At 36.9% G+C, this 15,810-nt stretch overlaps 1 protein-coding gene across 4 annotated transcripts in view; it reads left to right on the top strand.

Moving 5' to 3' along the window:
• The window catches only part of TRPS1 (transcriptional repressor GATA binding 1), a 373,703-nt gene that overhangs the window by 186,940 nt on the left and 170,953 nt on the right, over positions 1-15,810 (top strand). For all 4 annotated transcript variants that reach the window (XM_042923426.1, XM_042923428.1, XM_042923427.1 and 1 more), the window contains one exon: positions 14,158-14,761. In XM_042923426.1, the coding sequence (XP_042779360.1) occupies positions 14,158-14,761 (604 nt within the window). The remainder of the gene's footprint in view (positions 1-14,157; positions 14,762-15,810) is intronic.

The following is a 15,810-nucleotide window of genomic DNA, read 5'->3' as shown; positions in this document are numbered from 1 at the left end:
TTTCAGAAACTCTACTGAAAGTTGAACAACAGTGGAGGCTTGAGGGATACGAAAGGGAATAGTTCTGTGGGTGCTGAAAATCTGTTCTATCAACGCATTTTCCCCACATGCTGTATTTTGAAGATAGTATAAAAGAACAAGTTCACCATATCACAGTAATATTTTTTCTGGTTAAATTTATGTTGATTCATATTATTCATGTTGGGAAACTTTCTCCATAATTCTGGTATAACTAGGGAATATTCTTGGCTTTTGAGTGCTTTATAAATAAGACTTACAGTGTAGTAAGAAGGTAGTACAATCTATGATCTATAAAATGTGTAAAATCAGGTAGCTATAAGAAAAACTACAGCTGAGAAGCAGGAGAGTTGATTTAGAGCTATGAGTGAAATCCTTAGTGTGGATTCTATTCGGTGGGCATTTTCATGAAGAACCCAGTTTAACCTCAGTTGAATTGAAAACATTATTCAGTCAGCAACTGGAACTTGATCAGTTCTTTTTTCCTAACATTTCATATTTATTTATGGTGCCCCTAGCTCACATTTGACTGACTTACTGTATTCCACCCATGAATTTGTTTCTCACACTCCATTTCTTTTATTATTTATCACTTGATTAAGCAGTATACCCCTTCTCTAATTGACCACCATTCTCATCAAAATTGTCAGTGTTATAACTTACCGTTCCGGAGTCGGTAGGAGCACTGTCCCCTTAGAAAACAATGACACTAGATGAAACATACTTTTCAATGCCTTGCTAGACTCCTGTGAATTAAGGGAAACTTCTGAAACTTTTCTCGTCTTTCCTTCACCAAGATTGGACAAAACCCAGACTGGGGAGAAGTGAACAGCAAGCATGGAGTGTGAGGTTGCACTGAGGCAAATAGCAGTCGGTCAGGAGACTATGCCTGGAGTCACTGAGAGAGAGAGGCTGCTGAATCTGAGTTTTACTTTAAGCTGGCACCTTGAAGGTAGCTAAAGTGATTCCACATTTAGAGCCTTCGCTGACTTCTGTCAGAAGTAGGCACGCATTTGTCTAGATGAAATACTCCATTTTCACCTCCATGATATCTGTGGCATAAGATAAACCTTATCTTATATGAGCTCATTATTACAAAAACTCACCATATGCAGAGGGATATAAACCATCCTATGGGAAATAAGTAGGAAGTGTCATAATGGCTTTTTAGATACCTGGGGAAATTGTAAGTTATGAAAATACAGTAAATTTTTCAGTTATAAAAAAGTTATAAAAATATAATGTTTTTCAGTTATAGAAAAGTAGTGTTTAAATAATGAAAATCAGATTTACAAATCAAACTACATGAGACTATAAATGACTAGAAATACTCAAAAAAGAATCAAACAGCATTTTTTGAATTGAAAATATAATTATTGAAACTTAAAATATAGACAGGTTCAGTAACAGATTTGCAAGTGATAGAAGGCAAATGAGTTCATTGCAAGTTAAATCTGAAGACATTAGCCAGAATATTTAAAAGAATGGATAGGGATGGAAAGTATCAAAAGTAGATAGTGGGTTTTAAAAACACAATAATTCGTTTTAACCTGCATCTAGTTAGAGTTCCAGGAGGAAAGAATATATAGAATGGAAGGTAGGCAAGTAGTATTTGAGGAGATAATGGCAGATTTTCTCGAATTGAAAGATGAAAGACATAAGCACACAGATACAAAAAAAACATAGCGTCTACTGAAACAGGGACATAAGCAAATAAATTCAGTCATAGACACATTGTGGTAATAATTAAAATGCTACAGAGGTCTTCTTAGAGCCTCCAGAGGGAAACTACATATCAACTCCTTAGAAAAGACAATTAGGTTACTCTAGCAGACTTCATCAACAACAATGGAAACCAGAAGAGGGAGAAAGTCTATTCAAAGTTTTGAAGGAAAAAGCACAAAAAAAATGGTCGACTTAGTATTGTCTACCTGTGAAAACAACCTTCGAAGAAAAAGCAAAATATTTCCACATAGGCAAAGACCAGGGGACTGTGGATAAATCAGTCATAGCCTGCCTTATTTATGCAGTTAAAAAGAAATAGACTAAGGTGTTGGGCAGCACAGTATGAACATTTGTAGGGGGTATGATCAGAAGTAAGGTGCTTTACGGCCCTTGAATTGTCTGGAGTTAGTTGAGTTAGGACTTTGCTGTGCATACTTGGAAACTTTTAAAGTTAACTAATGAAGGAATAGGAAACGGGTACATAACTTCTGAAGCTATAGAGAATGGCACAACAAAATAAGATTCCATCTGTTTTCTAAAAAATGGCAAGACAGGATACAAGGTAAAAATGCATAAATAGATGAATATTTAAGTGGATAAACAGAATTCCAAAAGTAAGATGGTAAAAAAAGAAAAGACCAGCTATCAAAACCTTAATGAACCTGTGTAGATTAAACTTTCCACTTAAAAGGTATTGTCAGACTTACTGAAAAAGAAAATTCAAGGGATGCATGGGTGGCTGCCTCAGTTGGTTAAGCATCCGACTCCTGATTTTGGTTCAGGTCAGGATCTCACACTTGTGGGATTGAGCCCTGCATTGGGCTCTGCACTGAGTGTGCAGCCTGCTTGGGATTCTCTCTTTCCCTTCTCCCCCTGCCCTTCCCCACTTGCTCTCTCTCTCTCTCTCTCTCTCTCTCTCTCTCTCACAAAATAAATAAACTTAAAAAAAGAAAATTCAACTATATATAAGCTGTTTATAAGATATACACTCAAAATATAAGGCTATGGAGAGTTTGTAACAAAAAAAAATAAATGGAGTTATAAGCAATATAAACCAAAGGAATATGGAGATACCTTTATTAATCTCAGACAATTTAGATAAATTGCCTGACAATTTTAAGACAATTTTAAGATAAAAAGCATAGGAAGGATAAGTCAATACATAAGGATAAGATGTTCATGTCTTGAGGGAGATAGAACAATTCTAAATATATAAACTATAAATAAATCTATATGTAAAACAAAAATTGATCAACAACTACAAGGAAAATATGACAAACCACAATCACAGTGATAGATTTTAAGAACCCTTTCTTATTAGAGGTTGAATGAAAAAAATCTTCAAAATATAAAAGATTAGAGCAGCAAATTAACAAACTTGTTTTAATTAAAATATATCAATTGTGCATCCAACTATTTAGAGGATTCACATGCCTTTCCAGCAGATTTAACATACTTAGAAAAATGGACAAACATTAAGCCAAAAAGAAATCAGATTTCAGAAAAACATATCACACAGAACATATCCTTTGACTCAGTATAATTAAGTTGGGTCTCAGTAACAAAAAGGTAAGAATAAATGAAGTTACACAAGGCAAATAGTAACAAGAGAAACAATTAGGTCACTTTATCTCAGAAAACATGGGTGTTAAAAAAATTATAAAGGGTGGGGTGGCTGGGTGACGCAGTTGGTTGGTTAAACATCAGACTCTTGATCTCAGCTTAGGTCACAGTACCTGAGTTTGAGCCCCACATGAGATTGAACTGGGTGCTCATGGTACGGAACCTGCTTGGGATTCTGTCTCTCCTTCCTTCTTCTCTCTGCCCCTCCCCTGCTTGTGTGCACTCTGGCTCTCTCTCAAGATAAATAAACTTTAAAAAATTGCAAAGGGTAAAATGGTCGGTACATATGACTGCATAAAGTGAATCTGACAAATTCTGGCAATATCAGATGCTCATGTTCCCAATGGAAGCATTATTTTACTCCTCAGATAATTTCTTTCATCAGTACAGTAGGAAACCTGTGCAGAAATGTTCACAGTAGTATTTTTTGAAAGAGGAGAACAACCAAAACAAAAATCAGAAACAAGAACAGGAAAAAAAATACCAACTGATAATAATACCTTTTAAATATTATTAAAGAATTTGTAGATTTTTATACAGTGGAATGTTACACAGTAGTGAATTTGAATAAATGGCAGTTGAACAGGACATATGAATCTTATAAGCATAGTTTTGCCTGAATCAAACAAATTGAAGACTATTTGTAGCTGGATACTATTTTATGTAAGTTCAAAAACTAGCAAAACAAAACCATATACATATATTCATTATATATATGTTTGTGTGTATATTCACATATATACCATGTATATTCATTCATATACGTTCATGTACATATATGGAACTATACCACAAATATAATTTCTTCTATATCATCTCTATGTGTATACATGCACACACACACACACACACACACACACACACACACAGATCTCTCTGTTATTTCTCTGTATATGTATATATGCCCACACACACAGAGGGCATATTGAATATATTTACCTATATAAAATCATATCCTATGATTCTATGATTATGTTCTAATGTATTTTTATAACAAAAATAAATGTTTTTATAACATTCATTATTAAATATGAATGTGTATATGTATTTATGTAAGCACATATATAGGTAGAATGTGTGTATGACTAACATTACATAAAATTTTTAAATAAAGTGAAATACCAATTTTCATCAATACACAAGTCCAATAAATATTTGAGTGAATGCCCAGTTCCCCTTATGATTAAATAACTACTTAAAAAGCATTAATAATATCATTGTCTACCTGCTTGTTATGTACAATGTGTGAAAATTGATATCCTTTTTGGTAGTGCATGTGATGATAAGCATCTGTCCAATTGGAGATTTATGAATGCATTTAAAAAATTTCAAACAGTGTTTGAATCTTTTAGACATAAAATATATAACCTGGGCTGAAGGAAATAACACTGGATACCATAATTGCTTAAATTAATGTAGCTACTGCTCAATTTCTACCTTAAAAGAGCTCAGAGAAGAGCATAGTGAAGGATAAATTTTATGATAAGCACTTAATTATCAACACATCTGAAAAAGCCAAGTATACAGTGCATTAGGACAGAGTTTCTCAAAGGGTGAGGGCCATGATGGTTACATTTAGATTTGTGTATATTTATGTGACATGTTCTTTTAAACAATACCTAATAAATCAGTTCCCTGTAATACCTTGAAATGGACCTAATAGTTCAAGCTGAAAATTCCCATTGTGAGACAAAACATTACCCAGGATATTATATCCTTCAAGAAAATAACCCACAAATGGCACAACCTTTGTTTGTATACATTATTGGAATTTCATATTTCATGGTTCTGAAGACTTTTTGCACAAGAATGATGATCAATTCTTGGAATAAAATAAATTTTAGCTATAATTTCTAGTTCATGTTAGTTTATGGAAATCATTTCCCATTTCTTATTCATGTTCTATTTTATGGAGAGGTTTGTCTTCCTATTTTGAATATATGGGTAGGGGATATCTTCTTTTTGGAAGTGAGTTAAGTGAATCATAACTTGAAGTTTTTCAGATAGGACATGAGTTAAATGAAATCACCGAGACCCCCTTAAAAAAAAACCAGTTACTACAAATGAGTAAATACTAATCAGATTATTTCAGCTTTAAAAATATGAGTGGGTTGAGTGGAATCTTACACAAAGTTCAGTTTATCTTATGTTTTGTAGACCGTTCCTTTGCACTTCACTAAAGCTGAATATTATTACACTTCCAGCTTCCAAAATTTGATTGATCTGGTTATTCACCTGTAATTCCTTTTTTTTTTTTTCCTGGTCTTTGTCTCTCAGATGCTCTCTTCACCTGCTTTCCACTCCCTCATTCTCCAGTGTCATTAATCTCCAGTATCCTATGTTAGAGGCCTTTGTACCAGCAAAAGTTGTATTACAAAAATGGCTAACTTTATTAGATATCAGATCTATTGATCTATATTTAAATTAAATCACCTTCACTTACTTCTTCTGTGGTAACTTGTCTGTAGGTGTTAGATTCTGTAATTACCAAAAAATACCTTTTGAAGTCTAATTGATGAGTATTTATGATTTATTCATTTGCTTCAATGCTCTGTTTAGTCATTGAAGAAAAACTGTGGCTAAGAAATACAGTTATTTGGTAGAGGAGAGCTTTTCAAATACTGGCAGAAGTATCTGGAAGTTTACATTTAGAGGAGAAAAGGCATTGCTCCTAGCTGACTTCACAGATACCGTAGGCTGGTTTATTATGAAAATAGAAATACAGAAGTATTATCAGGATAGCGTAATAAAAGAGTAGCATCTTGAGACACCTGGGTGACTGTCAATTGAGTGTCCGAATCTTGATTTCAGCTCACTCAGGTTGTGATCCCAGGGTCGTGGGATTGAGCCCCGATCAGGCTCCACTCCCAGTGTGGATCCTGCGTAAGATTCTCTCTCTCCCCTTCTGCCCCTCCTCCCACTTGCACACTCACTCTTGCTCTATCTAAAGAAAAAAAAAAGAGTTACATCTTTTAGCTGATCTTTTTCTAAAATCTAGAAAATTTCAGCCCCTTATGAATTTTGAAAATAATATATTTAACTTCTGATGAATGAAACACTACTACTAAGGCCACTGAAATATGAATGGATCTGAAATGAATGCATTTTTATAGCATAAGAAAATTCTGTTAAGTAGGATCAGGAATAAAACATCTTTTCTCACAGAAATGTTGTTGTTTGAATTAAGTCCAATTTGGTCTTTGGTTAGGCAGCTAGTAGTTTTCTCTGGAGGCAGGGATGCTTTTGCTTTTTTAATACATTTCTTTGATTCATGTCCTCACTGTCTAAAATATTTCATGAGACATACTGAGATTTTGTGTAAGTATATCCCAAATATTGCATGGGGCATACTTACACTAAGGTATTTCATTGTTTGCACTGACATTCAAGTTGCCATGGCATGTTTTATCTAGCAGCCCTGTGCTAGGGAGATCTACAAAATGGCATCTTTTTTCCTTAGGTAGCATGAGGAGAGTGTTTGCTATCCATTTGGCAGGAGAATATAGAATTCAAATTAATGCAGGGCATATATTTGTATTGTCTTTTCAGTTCGTGTGGCTTAATGTAGCCAGAAGTTCTAGGAGTTCTTAAATAATGAAGAATTTATTCCAAAACGCCATTCGGAATATACTATCTATGAAATACCCATGCACTTTCAATATTTCTCTGCTGCTTTATGATTCTACCTAGTGAATCCAGCATCCTGAACATCCACAGAGTGGTAGTGGTTCATTCCTTTTGTTAAAGTATGGATTTACTCTTGGATGTTCTGGGTGGGGGTGGATACAGAGATGTGTGAACTTTGATCTTGACCTTAAGGCACTTACAATATAACTGTAAAGTAAGACATCCACAAGATTTTAATAAAAGGCAATGTGGGAAAAGTCCTCAGAAGAAAACAGAGATTAAGAGTAGATCAGACGATGCTGGATTTACTCGGGTTTAGTCATTAGGGAAGTCTTCATGGATGAGAACGTGGATCTTGGGAAATGCAAGGAAGATTCCTTGAACTTGTTTGAGGTTTTCATATTAATGTTGATAAGATTAATCCATTTTGTAGGTTAGAGGCGAGTCCAAACTCATGTATTTTCATAGTGACTAAACTTTTATTCTTCAGTAATGTTTCTTCTAGTACGAGTTAAATCATCTGTTTTTATTTTTAGTGGACATGGCATTATGGGCATTATGTTGAAGGTCTTTTCAGCTATTATTGAGAGAATGACACATGTCAGAGAATATGTGCACATCTTTCAGGAACTAATTCCTGAATAAGCTAGTAACATTGCATCAACTACCAAACAGCATGCATGAAAGAGTACCCACGGACAAGAGCTAAATACTGTGTCACGTCTCCATGTTATTCTATGTGAATTGTCTTGTCTGTGCTTCAGATTCTTTTTTTTTTTAATTTTTCAAAGTTCATTTATTTATTTTGAGAGAAAGAGAAGGTGTGCAAGCAGGGGAGGGGCAGAAAGAGAGGGAGAGAGAGAAATGCCAAGCAGGGATCCCAAGCTGACAACACAGAGCCCAATGAGGGGCTCAGTCTCATGAGTCGTGAGATCATGACCGGAACTGAAATCAAGATTCAGACATTTAACTGACTAGCCATGCAGGTGCCCCTGTGCTTCAGATTCTCATCCTATGAAGAAGGGATGAGAATATGTTGAGAGATAATGTATATAAATGACCTCACACTAAAAATAGTGAAAGATGATCCCCAAACAGTGAAATAAAAAGAAAAAAGAAAAATTACTGTTTGGGAATTATGCTTGACAATGTTATATTTGTAGTTTTAACTTCCAAAGCTGTTACTGTTGACTCTCAGAGGTGGGTAGTATATTGTATGTGCTTTACGATGGAAGATGATGTTGCTAATTATGTAGAATTCATTTGAAAATGTTCTGCCAAGTGTTGAGACTTTATTCCAAACTAATACCCATCTTGAAGTTATTTCTGATCATGACTTTGTGACTTTTGTGTTTTTTTAATGTTTTGTTTACTTTTGAGAGAGAGAGTGAGCAGGAGAAGGCAGAGAGAGAGGGAGACACAGAATCTGAAGCAGGCTCCAGGCTCTGAGCTGTCAGCACAGAGCCCAGTGTGAGGCTCGAACCCACAAACCATGAGATCATGACCTGAGCCAAAGTAGGATGCTCAACCGACTGAGCCACCCAGGTGCCCCTGTTGCTGTTGAAGATGTGGTCTGGGGACTAACAGCATCAGAATCATTTGGGATTTTATAAGAAATACAGACAGAATATTGGATACCATCCCAGACTTCAGAATCAGAATCTGGATTTCCACAAGTTCCCAGGTGATTCCTAGGCATGCTAGAGCTTAAGAAACACTGATCTAGAGGTTAGTGTAGGTTATTAAAAAGTTTATATTTCTCTAAGCTTTTGAAAGTAGAGCCATGTTGTCTTTTAAAACTATTTTCTATCTTATATTTAAGACTGATAGTACAGGGAGAAAGAAGTCTCCTTCAGGTCTCTAGAGTACTGTGAAGCAAATCGCCTTTTCTGCTTCACCTAGTTGTGTTCAATGGCCTGAGAGATTGAGCCTGTTTAGCAGTTTACTTAAGCAGTAAGTCAAATTGTCAAACTTTGCTCCCTTCATTAATAGTTGTTACACCCAGAATCTTAAGGACATTACCTGTGTTTCATTAAAGTTAGGGGTTTGGGGATGCCTTGTCATTAATTTGTTGAGAACCACGATGTATCTGTTAATGTAGCTCTTAGATACCAGTCCCTGTATTGGTGTCCCCTGGGGACCTTGTTCAAAATTCAGATTCTCAGGTTATGTCCAGGAAATCCTGATTGAGTGGGGCAAGGGGAGGTGCCTTGCATACTATGCTGGTAAGAAACTCCTTAATGCAGTGCTCTGCACGGCCTGTTTTGTAAACCATTGGTGTAGTCTTCTGCTGTCAGATTACCAGAGTCCCTTCCTCTCATATTTCCATTTTCCATATTACCAATAATTTCATTTATTTCTGTGTAAAGTTAAAAATTTAGGCAGCTAAGGGTAGAAAAATAGAACATTGGCCTGGAAAGGAGAGGCCCTGTGTTCCTGACTTGATGTAAACAAAAATGTTCAGGTTACTGTTTCCCCTGTTCAGTTACCTGTAAAATGGGCTTTATACTTCAATGGAATGTGAGATCAGCTATGTGTGAGTGCTTTGAACTTTTCAGGAGATAAGGTGTGTGAGTTCATCTTGTTATCACAACTTTATTTTAATATCCTTCCTTTTCTAGTGCATTTTCCCCATAAAACCTGGTTCTCACTGATACCTTATCTCTGCAGTTTCTGGTTTTCTTTGTTTTTGTTTTGGGGTGTGTGTGTGTGTGTGTGTGTGTGTGTGTGTGTTTTATTGTTTCTGTTTTTGGTTTTTACTTTTACCTGACAGCCTCCAGCACCTGCCTCAAGGAAGGTTTTGCCCAGAACAGTCAGATCAAGAGCTCCTCTGTGGGGCAGTTCAGAATAGCTCTGCTGAGACCTGCAAGGACTGAGGGAGTTGTCCTTTGGGGACAGGAACTTGGAATCAGAAAACCTAGAAGCCCCAGACACCCTCTCTGAGGATGATACTTTGTGATAAATTCATTGCCTGGGCAGGGACCCCAGGGCCTGGGTATATTTAAGAGGACATACCCGTCAAATATTGGGTAAGGGTTGGATGTACTGTCTTTATTTGGTGGAGGAACAGTATGACTGAAGGACATTTCTAGATTGCAGAATAAGTAGATATTGAAAACACATAATCTTAATTACTGAGATATATTATGATTCTCAACCACCTTAATGAATCCATTCAAGGCATCTCTACATCCTAAGACTTTAATAAAACACGGGTAATATTCTTTCTATCTTTGTTATTCAGAGTCTTAAGATTCTGGGTCTATTAATGAAAAGAGGGTGCAGCTTGACAATTAAGCAGACTACTAAACTCCTCATTCTTTCAGGCCTGTGAACGCCACCAGGTGAAGCAGAAAAGGCATAGAATATATTCCACCTGTCAGTGTCTTAAAGCAAAGGCTCCTCTAGGAAATTAGCTTGGTTTTAAGAATGATGTTTGTCACGGTTAAGGTATATAGGGGAGTGGAAAAGGATGATACCAAAATGCTAGTTTGTAAGTTTAAACTCCTTTGCACAAAAGTAAAGAATGCAGATTCACACAGAAGAGAGGGGCTTTATTTAATTTTAGGATTTATACTGGTTAACTCTTATTTACTTACCTACTATGGGTGTTATTTACTTAATATTCCTGAGAACCATATGAAGAGCCACTATTATTTTCATTTCGCAAATGAAGACATCGGGGCAAATTTAGTAAATTATCTAACGTTACACATAGAGTAAAATACAGAGCCAAGATTGAAACTCATGCATTCAGATTCTAGAGTCTGTATACTCTTAGGTGGACTAATTGCTTCTCCAATAAGTATTTTGTTTTAAAATATTTTAAAGTATTTTGTTGCATGGTGCTCTAGGAAGTTGTATTTCTTCTATTGTGTGTTGGTACTTTCTCCTTCCTGTTGCTCTAGAATTAATTGTCTTTATTTCTTGAAATAACATTACCATAGTTCTTTAGAATTTTTTTACTTTGGAATTTTTTTAATACTTTTTGTACTTTGTTTTGTATAAAACACCAGGTTTGGTAGACGTAGCTGTGGCAATTTATAGTCTTAATTTTTAGGAAGGGATCCCTTCACAGATTTCAAGCAGAGACCCCACCACATGAAGGAAACCATAAACTTACTGATGTAATGGGTGGCTAACTCATTAGAACTGTCTAGAAATGAAGGTTGATCAGAGCTTGCGAACGTGCGTCCTGAAGTTTGTTTTTCATGACTTAGTAGATTATGTGGTATATCTTCAGTAGAGTATTTCCTGGGTATGTTTTGACCTTTAACCATTCTGATACATCCATTTTTCTTTGTATGATTGAGCCTGGTAAACGTAACAATTTTTTGGTAAAATTTTATCAAGTTTATCTGAATTTTATCAAGTATTGGTCATACTTGAATATAGTTTTGGTAGGAAAGTTCTTTACTTAAACTTTCCATAGGTTCCCAGTCCTAGATTTTGAGTCTTGTCTTTTGTCCTTTGTGATCTTAATCCTGCTATGGGGTTCTTCTGGCCTTGATCTCAGGGGCAAGATTCTTCCTCCTGGTCACAGACATCTTCTCCTTAAGGGTTAGGCTTCTTTCACTTGAGAAAATTAATTTTAATATTGTATTTTTAATGGTCAGTTCATCATGGAATTATTTACCTTTGTTGTAGTTCCTTTTTTTTTATTTTTACTACTTAAACAATGAATAAAAATAGTGGAAAAGATAGAAAACAATCTTCTGTAAAAATTGGAAATTAAATATCCATATTTATTCAACAAATGTAAGTTTTCAATAAGAAGATCATTTTGTATTGCATTAAGTACTCTCAACAAATACTGGGTGACATTTCGTTACATGTTATAATACCTCTGAATTTTGCTTCCATAAAATATGAACATTCTTTTGGATTTTCATCCATCAGGCAGGCCTCATAAGGGAATGAGAAACTGTTAAGGTCCCAAAGTGACTTAAACATACATTTAACCATGCTACTTCTGTGTTTATAACCTTGCAATTGCTTCCTTTAGCCTCTGAAGATATCTGCCTCCTTACCATGGTCTTCAGATCTCTAGATGACCCCTCCAGCTTGTTGAGTGACATACTTTCTGTTACTTATTCCTCTAAAGCAGCAGTGGCCTCATTTCAGTATTTTGTACTTGCTAGGATGTGCTTCTGTCCTTCCTCTTCCTGCAACAAGAATGGCTCCTTTTCATCCTTTGGTTTTCTCTTCCAGACTACCCTATGCAGCCCATCAATCCCATTACCATCCTATCGCTTTCATTCTTAGAACGTATTATTCTTTATATGTATTTATAGTCTAAGGGGAAGGCCATCCTTCCCGGCTAGACTCTAAACACCAAGTAAACAAAGACTATGTGTCTTCTATACACCAGTGTGTACCCAGTGCCTGGCAAAGTACTTTGTGATGATTATCTATAGGTCTTATAGACAAGTACATATTTTTCAGTAGCTTTAAGTAATAGCTCTCAAAACTTACTTTGCTAGTTTAAGTTGTCAATACATGATATCAGTGAAGTAGCAAGTGTCTCTCATGGGGTTTAAAAAGCCACACAAAGTTTTTATGGTTAAAAAAGTGTGCCTTATCCAAGTCATTTGTGTACCTTTCCAGTATGCCTTTTTGGGTACAGGGCCTCTGTTCTTTGTTAATCACACAGTTGTCTTAATATGACAGTGTTCCATCTTTAGTTGCAGAGGATGCTATGAAATTCAACAATAAGTTCTTTTGTTTTATGCCCTTTAGAAAGAAAACACACACACAAACGCACATTTACACATTCTCCTTTAATGAATATACCCATACAGCATCTATCATGCTGCATGGCATCTAGAAGACACTCAATGTGTTGAACGTTCCTAAGTTCTTACAGATACATAGAATTTGTTTTAAAAAATCTAGAGCTTCTAATACATCTTATTTAGTAGATTATGTAGCTCAGTCATCCATATTTCATTGTCTAAATTGATTTAAATTTTATGAAAGAAAAGAACATTGTAATCAGGTAGAATGTAATACACATAAAAGCTGTATAAAGCACTTAACATTAGAGATGCATATATAGATGTACTTATATGAAAACACATCAGTTTAGTTTAAATAAATAGAAAGTGAAAAGTCCATTGATGAAATCAGTGTAAAAATATATAAGTATCTGTTAAAAATGTAGAATTGATAATTATCCAACTACAGTAAAATGACAAAGCAAGTCCTTCAATAATAAAACAAACCAACCAGTTTTCAATGTGAATTGGCTAGAGCGTGTACACACCAGTGTGTACCTGTGTGTATACCTGTAATTGTTAACATAACAAAAGGGAATGTCACATTCTTTATATAGAATCAAAAAAGCCAGTGAGGGGCACCTAAGTGGCTCAGTTGGTTAAGCGTCCTACTTTTTTTTTTTAATGTTTATTTATTTTTAGAGAGAGAGAGAGAGCACACAGGAGGGGCTGAGAGAGAGAGAGAGAGAGAGAGAGAGAGACATAGAATCTGAAATAGGCTCCAGGCTCCGAGTTGTCAGCATAGAGCCTGATGTGGGGCTCGAACCCATGAACCATGAGATTATGACCTATGCCCATCACCTGAGCTGAAGTTGTATGCTTGACTAACTGGGCCACCTAGGCTCCCCAAGTGGCTGACTCTTGATTTCTGTTCCAGTCATCTCATGGTTTGTGAGATGGAACCCTGTGGGGCTAGGCGCTCTCCCTTTTTCTCTCTTTCTCAAAATAAATAAATACTAAACAACAACAACAAAAGACAGGGGTGGCTTGGTGGCTCAGTTGGTTGAGCGTCTGACTTTAGCTCAGGTCATGATCTCGAGGTTCCTGAGTTTGAGCCCCATCAGGCTCACTGCTGTCAGCATGGAGCCTGCTTTGGATCCTCTGGCTCCCTCTCTCTCTACCCTTCCCCCACCTGTGCTCGCTCTCTCTCTCTCTCTCTCTCTCTGTCTCAAAAATAAATAAAACATTTAAAAAATTAAAGTAAATAAAAATAAAAAAAAACAAAGACAAAAATACCAGTGAATTACATTCCAATTTCTGGGTGTTGGGACTGGTGAATTTTGCTCTGCTCATTACATTACATGAGATAAAATTCAGGTGCTTAAAGACTGTTTTTCTTAAAAGCCCTTCCGAATGCTAGATTTCTAACGACTATTTTCTTCTCCAGGAGAGCACACAGCTGCTACAAATGCCGTCAGTGCAGTTTTACAGCTGCTGATACTCAGTCACTACTGGAGCACTTCAACACTGTTCATTGCCAGGAACAGGACATCACTACAGCCAACGGCGAAGAGGACGGTCATGCCGTATCCGCCATTAAGGAGGAGCCCAAAATTGACCTCAAGGTCTACAGTCTGCTCAATCCAGACTCTAAAATGGGGGAGCCAGTTTCTGAGAGTGCGGTGAAGAGGGAGAAGGTGGAAGACAAGGACGGGCTGAAGGAGAAAGTTTGGACCGAGAGTTCAAGCGATGACCTTCGAAACATGACTTGGAGAGGGGCAGACATCCTGCGAGGCAGCCCCTCATATACTCAGGCAAGCCTGGGGCTTCTGACGCCTGTGTCCGGCACCCAAGAGCAGACCAAGACTCTAAGGGATAGCCCCAATGTCGAAGCTGCCCATCTGGCACGACCTATATATGGCCTGGCTGTGGAGACCAAGGGATTCCTGCAGGGGGTGCCAGCTGGCGGAGAGAAGTCCGGGCCCCTCACTCAGCAGTATCCTGCATCGGGAGAAAACAAGTCCAAGGATGAATCCCAGTCCCTGTTACGGGTAGGAAGGTTTCATTTTTAAATAATGCACATATCTTGAAGGAAAACCGGGAGAACACACATTCTCTACATTTAGTATCATTTAGTCTTTCCGGCTAAAACTAAATGATGTGTCTCAGTCTGGGGATTTATACCTACAAGGCCGAAGTGGAGGAAAGGAGCTCATGTGTGTTTGTGTGTACAATTCACACACTTGATACAGTGGTGGGCAGGCATTTGTTTGTCGTTGCTCTTAGCTCAGATTGAATGTTGGCTAATCATTCCTGGTGATTATGCAAAACAGTGAGGCCGCATTTGGAGAAGGGAGGTTCGGAATCCCAGAAGATTGCACATCTGTTACGTTAAAATAAGTAAATGACTTTTAAATTTTAAGGTGGCATGACACTGTATGTGGTTAACAAGGAAATTAGCGGAGATTTAAATCACTGGGAATGCAAAGCCCAGGGTGAGATGCTAATACAGAAATGTTTTTTAAAACTGACAGTATAATTATGTACAAATGACAATGCTTGTTGTTGTTTGGTTACCAAAAAGGGGGAGGGGGGTTGAGATAGACCTAAGTGTGAATGGTGTGTGAAGAGCATCCAAAAAAAAGAAACATGCATTGTTATATGATCAGGCTTTTTTTAGGAAGAAAGGCACAGTCCCATGCAGAAACACAAAACCTCTGAGAAGGATAAGATCCTTCCTTGATCTCTCTCTTCATGCTATGTAGCTGTGTCAAGAAATATTTTACATTTTGAAAATTCATGGGTACTTAGTAAGTGATGCTTCTGGCCTAAGGCACCACCACTTTGACATTTCACCTTGACGCTGAGAAAGGTTAAAGCCTTCTACATGATTTTGGAGCCTTGTCCGTGCCTGGAAGGTAGGATCAGAAACCAGCTAACCTTCTCCAAAGAGTCAGTTAGGAAATAAGAGTTCAGCCAGCCCAATGCTTTGACCTGCAGGTCAGAGACCACTGAGGTCTCTCTGGATGGATTCTGCAGAGAAAACGTTCTCTTTCGAGGGTCTGCTTGACCACTGTGCTCTCATTTCCTGCAGATTCTC

Source organism: Panthera leo, chromosome F2 (genome assembly GCF_018350215.1).
Source record: "Panthera leo isolate Ple1 chromosome F2, P.leo_Ple1_pat1.1, whole genome shotgun sequence".
NCBI lineage: Eukaryota > Metazoa > Chordata > Mammalia > Carnivora > Felidae > Panthera > Panthera leo.
This window is presented reverse-complemented; position numbering and strand designations above follow the sequence as displayed.